This window comes from Pteropus medius, unplaced genomic scaffold, assembly GCF_902729225.1.
Source record: "Pteropus medius unplaced genomic scaffold, Ma_sr-lr_union100, whole genome shotgun sequence".
Classification (NCBI taxonomy): Eukaryota; Metazoa; Chordata; class Mammalia; order Chiroptera; family Pteropodidae; genus Pteropus; species Pteropus medius.
The window spans coordinates 4,650,684-4,662,245 of NW_024351735.1; the positions used below are offsets into that span (position 1 = coordinate 4,650,684).

At 40.9% G+C, this 11,562-nt stretch overlaps 1 protein-coding gene across 3 annotated transcripts in view; it reads left to right on the forward strand.

Moving 5' to 3' along the window:
- DEFB108B (defensin beta 108B) overlaps positions 1–10,563 on the forward strand; it is a 15,460-nt gene extending 4,897 nt beyond the window's left edge. For 2 of the 3 annotated variants that reach the window (XR_005649381.1, XR_005649380.1), the window contains exon 3: positions 10,265–10,563. Coding sequence is in view for 1 of the 3 variants with exons in the window: in XM_039846515.1 (XP_039702449.1) it covers positions 5,602–5,689; positions 10,265–10,428 (252 nt within the window). In the remaining 2 variants the exon portion in view is untranslated. Of the gene's footprint in view, positions 1–4,627; positions 5,690–10,264 lie in introns of those variants that run through there. The other variant, XM_039846515.1, reaches the window with a different exon arrangement.
- Positions 10,564–11,562: the final 999 nt, after the last annotated feature.

The following is an 11,562-nucleotide window of genomic DNA, read 5'->3' on the forward strand; positions in this document are numbered from 1 at the left end:
ACAGAGGTTTTCCCAAAAGAACTGCACACATAATTATGCTCTCTGATTCCAGCTGTATTACTTGGTTCCCTCTTGTAAGATAAGTCTAGTTTATCATTCCAAGGCCCCTCTGGAGGAATGTATCTGCCTTTGCTGTCAGGGGAGACCATTACAGGGTGCCCTTAGCCTACCTAAGCCTCTAGAAAAATTCACTAGTCCCCTTGAGCACAACAAACCCTTGTGTTGTCCTGGAAGACACAAGGAGATTGTCCTTGGCCCTACAGGGCCATGAAATTTTTTTTCTAAGTGTACTCAGGGGCCAATATTGCTCTCAGCTTTCTAAAAAACCTGGTTGAAGCATCACCACCTGCCCTAACATCCTCAGTATTTTCTACTTCAGCTCAGAGCCAGGGAGCCAATATAATTGAAAACCGAGGTGCAAGGGTAGCAGCCTAGGAATGCCTGACTCTCTGAAAATATTCTAAGTCCCCTCATTGGCTCAAGAAATTCTACTACTGCACTGGAAGGCACAAAAATGTCAACCTGCCTGCCTAGGCAACCACAGATTTTTCTAAGTCCTACAGGAAGCCCTCAATGTGTAAAAACTGACCACAAAAATAATCCATAATGAGAAATGAAGATGAATAATTATTGATAATATACTAATAAAATATTGATAAATACTAATAAAAATTCTAATAATAATAATATATAATAACAAAAATGATGATCATCTTAATGATAAAATTACCACCAGTATTAATGATAATAAAAATAAACCTAAGGTAATAGAGTACAGACTTCCTTATGAATGACAAAGTACCGCTATCTGGTCTCCTGGGATGATTTGGAATCAGAGTCTGAGTTCTACACAAAGAAAAAATAAAATAAGGCAGAAAGTAGCAACAGAGAGGAATAGAAAACAAGGAAGGAGGAGGACATTCGTGAATTTGGCAACTCTTGCACAAACCATGGAGGGGTGTCCTAAAGGGCAGAGACGGACTTTGGTCCTGAGCCTTCCCATCACTCCACACCCACCAGATTCAGAAGTCGCCCCACTATCTTGGGCTCCATACAAGGAGTGCAAGACTCCAGATCCACACCAAGGAGTGCACAGAAGCCCCGACTATACCTATATTAAGCCCCAGCATTACCTCAGCCTTCACTGCCTCGATGGCCTTCTGCCAGCTATTTCTCCCGAAACCCTGGAGGTCCAGACGTATTGCTTCTGGATAACTCAGCAGGGGACTATAGATAGATATCATCAACAGTTGTTCCCTGACCAGCAGGGGGCAACACAGGCCAGCAGGAGTGGGTCATGGACTTCTGACCAACACAGAACATTCAAGACTTGCTCAGGCTGGAAGGTCACCATCTCCATGTCTTCCAGTGCCAGCATTGGACACCTGAAGGTACTTAGAATATTTCCAGAGGCTCAGGTGGGCCTTGGACACACTCGTGCCTCAAGTATTAACAATGACAGTTTCTGGGCTCTGAGCTGATGTGGAAAATTCTAAGGGGGCACATACTTATGTAGACACCCTGCCCAACTTTCCCAAAAGAGTAAGGGCAGTTCTTACCACCCTGAGGAGAATTAGAAAAACTTGAGATGGCTCTGGCAGTCCAAAGACTCCCACCATGGGTCACCAAGGCCAGAACAAGAGGTTGCTGGAACCTCAAGGGGACTTGCAAAGTTTGAGAGGCTCAGGCAGACCAAGGGCATCCTCCCTCTGGACTTCCTGACATCAAAAGCCATTCCCTGCTTACAGAGGGGTCCCAGGGATACCTTGAATGTCATTCATGACTTGTCTGTGCCTTCAGGAGCAGATCCTGTGCCTCCAAGTTGACTTAGAAAATTTTGTGGTAACTCCGATGGGCCAATGATACCCTCACTGGAACTTATAGGCCAGCAAAGGTGGTTTCTGACTCCTCCAAGGTACTGCTACATTTTTCCAGAGTCTCTGGAAATATAAGGACCCCAGGCAGTAAAGGGAAACATGGGAACAGCTGTGTATATATTCATGTCTGTCATCATATTCAGTATATCAAACTGCCTCTATTCAATGTGTTTAATCACCACAAAAATAATCCAAGATAAAAATGGTAATAAAAATTAATGATGAATAACAACCAAGACTATTGTGAAGATGCACAAAATGATATAAATACTAGTAATTTTAATAAATATTAAACTAAGGAGACAGAGATTATAGTACAGATTTCCCTAAGTGAATAACTAGGCATTGATATGGGGTTAGTTTGGAGTCAGAGTCATAGGATTGCATTATGAAACATATTTCATAATTGCAAATGTGAGCAACAGGAGGGAAAAGATAGTTCTCAAGAAAGCATAGTGAGTGCTGGGATCTGAGCATAAATTGCTAGAGGAGAGGAGTATTGGACAGAGGTTGAAAGACTCTGGTCTTGACTGCCACAGGACACTCAGCAGCTTTCAGTAATTCAGCCAGGTAGCTGGTTGGGCAGTGTTCTCTGCAAGGAAGACAGAACTCCAGAGCCATATCCACCTCACACTGCAGGCAGAAGCACTGTCTTCAAGGAACTTTAAGCCCCAGTACTACCTCAGCCCTCATCACCTGACTGCCCTTCTGCCACCTGATCTACCCAAGCCCCTCGAGTTCAGGGCACCTAGGTTCCATATCTCTGCCTGTTTGTTGGAAGGTACGATCTTATGTGCTCCCTGGCCAGCAGGGGGCAACATAGGCCAGCAGCAGGAGTTCACTGTCCTTGGAAGACAGAATTCTGCTTTTGCTCAGGTGGGCTACCACCCTCCCTGTGCCTTTAGTACAGCTAAATAAAGCCTTCCCTGAAAGTTCAAAAAGACTTAAACCATTTCCAGCACCTCAGGCATCACAAGATGCCTTCTGTGTGCCTCCTATGTCAATAATGGCAGCTCCTGGGGTGTAAAACTTAAAACTGACTAGAAAAATTTGAGGAAGCTCTGGAGGGCCTGAGACACCCTCTCCTGCCATTACAAGTAGAAACCAGTGGTTCTGCCCTCCCTCCCCAGGTGATTTAGAAAAGTTACCTGAGTCTCAGGAGGGCCCCAGATGTTATTCACAGCCATCTAAGCCATCAGAAGTGGTTCCTGGGCCCCAGAGATGACTTAAAAAGTTTTGTGGTGGCTCTGGCAGGGCTGAGATGCCCTCACTTTGACCCGCAGGCTGAGACAAGTGGTTGCTGGGCCCTCAAGGATACTTCCAAGTGTTTGCAGAGGTTGTGCCTGAACAGAGATGCTCTCCCCAAATCTCCCCTGCTGGCCTTAGCTGGTCTCTGCCTCAGGAAGGGACTTGAACATTTAAAGAAACTTGTCAGTTTCTAGTTCAGCTCAAGGGCCCAGGAAGGACTCTTGCCTTCCTGAAAAGGCTGGAGAGAGGTTCTCGCTCACCTGATTCTTTGCATAATTTTCTATCTTTTGGACCCCAGGACTTGATGTTTTCTGAAATAGATGTGTAGGGATAGCTTACAAAGCCCACCTGACCTCTGGAAATGTTCTCTGTTTCTGTGGGTGACACAGAAATGCTGATGCTGTACTGGAAGGCAAGGAGACTGGGGCCTACCAGCCCTGGCTTGACTTGGTCTGAAAGATCTTTCGAGATGGCTCACTCATGTGGCTGTTAACAAGAGGCCTTAGTTGGACATTTCTATAGTCTTGCTTGGGTATCTTCGTGAAATGTATGCTGGTTTCACCCAGAGTGAGGATTCCAATAACACAGGATTGAAGCTGTAACATCTCTTATGACCTAGTCTCAGAACTTATACTCCATCATTTCTGCAATATCCCATTGGTTACACAGGTCAGCCCCCTTCCGTACAGAAGGGAACTGCACTAGCGTATGAGTACTAGGATAGAAGATCATTAAGAGCTATTTTGGAGACTAGCTACTAGTTGAACTTCGCTTACTAGTCCAGAGCTTAATAAATATTGTTACTGAATACTTAGGCACTCAGATGAAATATATTGGATTACTCATAAATGCCCACTTTATACATGTTGTTATGCCCCTGTAATTCGTAGTCTCAAAATTTTCCCTCTGTATTGCTGCAGATTCTGGGTTCCGAGGTAAGGCAGTTGAAAGAAAATGCAGGGAGCTGTAGGCAGCTGTGACATAGCTCTATTCCAGCAAGGGCATAGCCCACCTAGCATGGCAATGGTGCCTTTTATACACAGGTTAAACAATAGTGACACACTGCCAGGTAATGGGAGCCCATGCATGTGTACTGGGCACATGGTTACAAAAGGGGAGAAGTGCTGAGTCACTTCCAGTAGGAAGTTAGCTGCTAAGGGTGTTGGGAGGAGAACTGACTATAGCCATCTTTCTCTGCCACACCCTCCCTTCTCTATACACAGTTTGGAGCCTCATCTAGCCTCTATTGCTACAATTGCTTTCTTCCACATAGATCGTTCTGTCAATTTAGTTATCACAGGCCAATTCCTGAGTATTCTTTATAAAACTAGGACCTAATTTTGCATGGATTATGGTGTGTGCTTCACACCTCTGTGCTGTGAATACACACACACACACACACACACACATACACACAATGTTATCACCCATAAAAGCCAAACATGAGATCTATTCTAAGACAGAGAACTTAGAATACTCTAATGTTAGAGCTAGAAAGAAGCTTAGCGATGATCTAGGTTGATGTTTTCCAATGAGTACTCTAGAATAAATTTTGAAATAACTACCTAGGAAACTCATTTAAAATGCAGATTTCTAGTCTCCACTGCACTTCACCAAACTAATATTTCCTGGAGTGGATCTTAGTGCCTACATTTTTAAGCAACTTTCCCAGTTGGTTTTATGCACAATAATGAGTGAGAGCCCCCAATCTACCTTCAACAGGTTTAGATCTACATAGATGCTACTGAGGTTCAAGGAAGATAGTCTCCTGTTTGCGTCCATGTCTCTGGTTAGTAGCAGGTTTAGAGATTTAGAACTTAAATCCAGACCTGCTGCCTCCAAGTTTAGTGGCATTTCACTGCCCTGCATTTTTATAGTCGATGAGAAGGATTTGAAAATATAGGACAACACAATTCAACTTGCTCCTTAGTTCTAAGGAGCAAAGCAAGGTCCTAGCAAGTAAGAAGCTCACACATTGATGGGGAAGGTAAATGTATGTTTAGCAGACTACCAACCATATGGTAAGCACCATACCATGAGTAGAGCATTGTGGGCGTTCAGACCAGGAGTGAGGGGATGATTAATTATTAGCAAAGCTAGTAAAGCCTGGTAAGTATTAACTAACAAAACGTTTAGTCATTAAACTGGCTGGTTTCTCAACATAGTCTGACTCATTGTAACTTAATATAGATAGTTCTTTGTTCATAGACTTTAATCTGTTGCCAAAGTGTTTGTAGCTTATGTTCCCATTTAACAAGGTTTTGTGGTCAAAACTGTGTGCCCACGTCCTCCTAATGAACTGAGTGTCCAACAAAACAAAGATTTGCAGTCTCCTTAAGAAGGCCACTGTGTATACATAGACCTCCTCTGTCCACGAACATCCCTAATGAGGTACAGAAGGGCACTTATTACCCAGACAAAGACATTCCGCTGGTGCTAGAGAGCCGCAGACGGAAGTTTTCTCTGCGTCTTGGAAATGAAGCCAAGCTTTCTCCTTTCTTCAACCATGAGGATTGCTGTCCTCCTCTTTACCATTCTCTTCTTTATGAACCAAGTTATACCAGGTAACAACAACAAAAACTTTATGAAAACCTTGGTAAGAGTAGAGTGCCTGAGACCTTATGGGGATCCAGTACTCAGACCTAAATCCCATCACCAATGCCATAAGAAGAGGTCTCATAGCAAATCTGGAAGACCCGTTGGCTGACAGCCCTGTAGCCACCTATCTCAGTTCTCCATAGCTATCTCAGACTAAATGAAATGGTCTTGAAACCCTTTTTGTTTCATCTCTAAAAATTAATTTAATTGAGCAAGTTTACTAGCAGTTTCTAGATGTAGATAAAAAAAAAAAAGGCACATTATCCTACTAAATCTTGGTCTCCAAAACTCTTCTACTTACTTTCAGCAAAAGGTAATTATCCTAGGATACTGGCATAAGAGTTATGCTAAAGCTAGAGGGGCTCAGGCAGAAGCAATTGGTAAGGAGGGTTCTCTTGGAAATGTTTACATTAAATCTAAGAAATCTCTAACCCATTGTACCTCAATTCTGTTGGCCCCCCAGTCTTGACTCTGCCCCTTGATGCTTCATCTCAACCCCTGATTTTTCCTCTTCCTTTTCAACATCTAATCATCTACAGTAGGACTTAAACACAGGAATCATAGATGATACTGTAAGAGAGTGTATCTTCCTGCATTCAGCATGCACACATGGATCACAGGTATAAGATACCTCGTACAAACAGGTATCTGTGCATGTATCTCCTTGCTTTTACCCAAGAAAGTGACCAGACACCCAAAATAGAAATTTCCTAGAACTCTTGGAAGTGTAGATCCAATAAGAGGAATAAGCAACTTATTGCTCTATATCAAGTGGAATATCTTCTTATCTTTTCCTGAGAAATCAGGGCCTCAAGTGTTGGGAAGGAGTAAAGTAGTCATAGATATGTAAATGTGGGTGATCCTCTTATGTTTTAAGAAACTGTTGATTGCTATGCTTTATGTTGAAAAAAGGCACCTCCCACAATTTTCAACCAAAAATAAAATAGGAGGAATGCCTATTCCTGGTAAAATCAAACTGTCCTATCTGTGTTTTAAAGGACTATTTACTGCTAATGGGTAGACAGTACTTCAGGTTTGGAGAGTTGGAGTCAGGAAGATGCAGCTTGTGAGAGAAATTCCAACTTTGTTTTAGGAGAACTAATCTGGAAGAAGTAGAGGGGAGAAATTGAAGTGGGGAGAGACAGTAGCGGGGAGAACAGTTTTATTTATTGGATATCTGTTATGCATCACTGTGTGCCCTTATTAGGAAGCAGGCATACAAAGAAAGAAAAGATGATATGGCCCTTGACTTCCACGAAGACATAGGCCAGTCACCTTCATTGCTATATAGTCCAGAGAGGAGTCAGTAAGCCCCACCACCCCACCACCAAATAGAATATTAGTATAGGATGAAATGAGAACCATGAGAGAAATAAATCATGACCAAAGGAAAAGCAAAAGCCAAAAACAACATAAGGTTTAAGAGCTTAAGGCACTAAGGCTTAGAGGGACCTGATTGTAGGAGATGGCTTTGGAAGAAAAATCATGACATCAATTTAGTACCAAGAGTGTTTGAGACTATCTATCCAAGGTTTTCATCTGCCTCTTTTCTTAGTAATAGTCTCTCTGTGTGTACATGTGCATGCATGTATGACTTTGTATATGTGTGAGGTATATCTACTACCCCACCCTCTATAAGGGTTTGGAGATGAATGGCTGGTTGATCTAGAACTACTGCCCCAGGGCTGGAGTTAAGCTATCCCATCCCACTGTGAAGAAATGATATGTTAGAAACTCATTGAACACATTATGAATTAACTTGAATGTGCTTTCTCTTTTTTGAAAAAGGAAGAATAAGTATTTTTTAAACAAATGCAAAAATGTTTTTTAACAAAAGGATAGTTACCCTCGTTACATTTAGCAGGAAAGATTCAATAGCTACAGATATCGTAAAATCATTCATTGACAAGATTCAAAGAGGTATTGATGATTAAGTCTATTTTTCTTATTTTATAAATGAAAAAATCAAGGCCCTGAAAAGTGAAATCCCTCCAGCAAGGTTAAAGAGTGAGCTAACTGTCAGTCAAGTCTTTGTCTTCAGTCCTGACTTTCACTATACAACCCACCCTAGGGTTCCATTAGGCTATTTCCTTTGAATGACTCTCTGATGACTGCTTAAAGGTGAGGCCATATCTGATTATAGTAACTCAGGAGCACACAAAGCTGGTGACTTCAGAGCCCATCTGATTAGTATTTACTAAGTAATCATCCTTGAGAAACATATGAGTTATATGGAAGAAAGTAACTTAAAATATGTGTCCGACATCCGTATCTCTAAGAAATGAATACTTTTAACCAGCTTTCAAAACTTTCAAATTTTGAAAACTAATTTATTTTTTTCTGTTTGTCTTCATTGCCACTCAACCCAAATAAAAAGAAAGCAGTGTAATAGTTAGAAGAGCAGAGGCAAAAGCATTACTTACAGCCACAATGGAATGCACCAAGATTAGAAAGGAGAGGAGGTAAGATGAGGCCGGTGGGGCAAAAGAAATGGGGCTGAGGACACAAACTTTAGCTTTGGCCTTCTTCACTCCCTTACTAAATCACTATATGATTTTGGGCAAGTTGCTTTTTTTCCCTGTCTTATTTCCTAATCTGTAAAATAACTAATTGGACAAGATCATCTACTATGCTCATAGTAACTATAATTGTTTCAAAAGCAAATAGGTAGGCATGACAGGGTACCCATAGTATGCAAAATATGAGATGTACCAGAGAGAACTAATAAAAACAATAAAGTAAGAAAAATACCCTTAACATGACTTGGATTCTTACACACGAGTAACAGTGTGTTATATATTTACAAAGCTCCTTTGGGATTTGAAAAGGAAATGCTCAGTAGTCAACTACAACAGAATTATGCACATAACTACATGACGTGTATAATGAAAGTAACAATAAATTCCAGACCAACATGTTACACTTACAGGATGAAAAATAGCTCTATTTTAACCAATTATTCCACAATCATTTACTGAATATCTACTATAAGCCAAGACTTGAGCCAGGTTCTGGGATACATGTTCAGAGAAGAAAAAGATGTGATTTCTGCCCTCAAAGAATTCATCATCCAGAAGTGAAGTCAGATGGAGAAACAACATCATAGTAGAATACAATAAGTACCACAATAAAGGAATGTCCAAGAGTGATTTATCACATACCACAGGACATGCCAGTGGTTCATCCTCTAAAATATGAATCTCAGATGACCCTTCCAGTGGAAATAGGCCAGTTTTAGCTCAAGGTAGTTGGGGCCTGTAGATACAGTAGTTGAGCTTGTTACAGATAAAAGGAAGAGATGTACAGCCCTGGGAATAAAAAACTCAAGGTTCCAGGTGATTTCTACATAGTGCTCAACACTTAGAATGATAATTTATTTAAAAAAAAATACCCTTTAATTATTTCCCAATTCACATTTTAGGTAAAAACATCATGTTGCATATTTAATTTTCATATCCTTTAGCTAATTGCTTTGTGAACTTGATGAATTAAATTAAATTTAACACATTTGATTTTCAGGTCAATTCAAAAGGCGTTTATCGAATATATATAAATGCCCTATACTGATTTGAAACTATTCAAGAAATGGTTTTTGTGTTCCAGAATAAAAAATCTAGATGTGCTGGTTTCTATACCTCTCTTACTGTTATCAAAGAGCTTAAGAAGCTGTCATGGAAAAGGAACAGTTTGTTACATATGGAGACTACTCTAATTCTATTAAACCACTTTTGAAACTGAGAATCTCAGTGTGTGTGGCCTACCCCCAGCACAGCAATATATTAGGATATAAATCAAATTCTACTCAACGTTTTTAACAGTATATTTGTTTAGTTCTCAAGAAGAACTTTTAATGTATGCAGTGGTTTCTGGAGCAGGGTTACAACCTCAAAGACTAGTACCAGAGAGATAAGGAGTGAGTGCAGCATCAGGATGGAAGAAATACTCTCATGGACACACACTATCTGTATATTAAATACATAGGAATAGTGTTCCTTTCTCCCAGAAAAATATCCTCTCTAACAATTTCCATGAAGTATATTATCTTTTAGATCTGTATTTCAGTTCTACTTTTGAAAGACACAAGGAGAGAGGGATAGAGAGAGAGAGAAAGAGACGAAAGAGGGAGATTGAGATTTCTCTAAAAAGTTTTTCTACTGCCTTAGGAAAATCAGCAATACAAGACTGATATTAAATAAAAATGATCTGTACTATCAGTATTAGGAGATAATAAGGAGTAAGAAGAACTAGGATAAGCTAGAGTGTGTTTGCCCTAGAACTTCTAAAGGGACAAGGCTACCCAGGTCTGGCCTTTTGTTACTTCGATGCACCCAATATTGCCAGATTTTTCAAGAATGCCAAAAATCCAACTTTTGTGTGAAAGCAGATTTTTAAGCATTGGCTTAAGAAATCAAATAACAACAAAAACAAAAACCCATCCAAGATTGTTTCCAGACACTCTCCCCTCTCCGTGTAATTCAATAAAAATTCAATAAAAATTCAGAGACTAATAAGTAATTACAATAACCCTCTTCTCTGTGCAGCCAGGGGCAGATTCAAGGAGGTATGTGAGCGTCCAAATGGCTTCTGCCAAGAATTTTGTATCGAAACAGAAATCCAGGCCGGGAGATGTTTAAATGGACGACCGTGCTGCCTGCCCATGGGGAATCACCCACAAATCGATCTTACTACACCCAAGAAGGATTGAAATCTTTTCAAAGTGTTTTGTTTGGATATTTTATTCTCTTGCTCTCTCCTGCTCTCTCATCACTCTGTTTTTTCTCTCACAGTGATTCTCATTGAGCACTCAATAAATAATAAAGCAAAACTAGCAAACACAAAACCTATTTTGCAAATTCATATGCTATAGTTTCACTCTATTGCCATTTGGTCGCCATCTTTCTGTCTGGTCCGAGTGAGCTCCTGGTTGAGCGGGGGCACTTTTATCATACCTCTCGTTTATGCCTGGCACAGCCATCTTCCACTCTTCGTCCTGGGAGACTACTGCCCTTTCCCACTGGGAAAATGCACCACTTCATTCCATGCAGCCTTGTGGGGGCTCCCTTCCTGCCAAAAGCAGCACGCAGGAAACCTGAACAAGCAGATTTCCTCATATCAGTCAGACTTCACCAGCAATCTGCATCATTCAGAGTAACACCTGGATGAAAGACAATTTCTTCTATATTCTTTTCAAAGGCAGTGTGCTGGGCCTGCCCACACACTTCTGGCTGAGATGCACAGAGTATCTCTGGTTCCCATCTCTCATTGGATATGGCCATTCAACTTTTCCTCTCACCCTGGAAGCCATGGTGTTTGCTACCAATGCCTACTATAACAAATTACCACAGATTTAGTGGCTCAAAGCAAAACAAATATTTTAGAGGATAGTTCTGTAGGGCAGAAGTCTGCCATAAATCTCAATGAATTAAAATCAAGGCATGGACAGGGCCATGCTCCTTTATGGAGGCTGTTCCCTTCCTCCAAGATCATGACAGCAATGGTGGGCTGCTCCTATTCATCATGAGTGACCAGGGTTAGTCCATCTTTAAAGCCAGCAATGGACTTGACTCTTTCTCACATCTTAACACTCAGAACTCATATCCTGTCTCCTTCTTCCCCTTTTTCGTGTCCTTGTGATTGCATTGGGCCTATCTGATAAACCAGGATAATCTCCCTATTTTAAGGTGAGACGATTAGCAACTTTAATTCAACCTTCAAGTTCAATTCCCCTTTGCCATGTAAGGTGACATATTCACAGGTTTCGGAGATTAAATAAGAATGTCTGTGGCAGGAGGAGGAGTGACATTATTTCACCTATAACAGCCACTGAATGTTTTTCTCA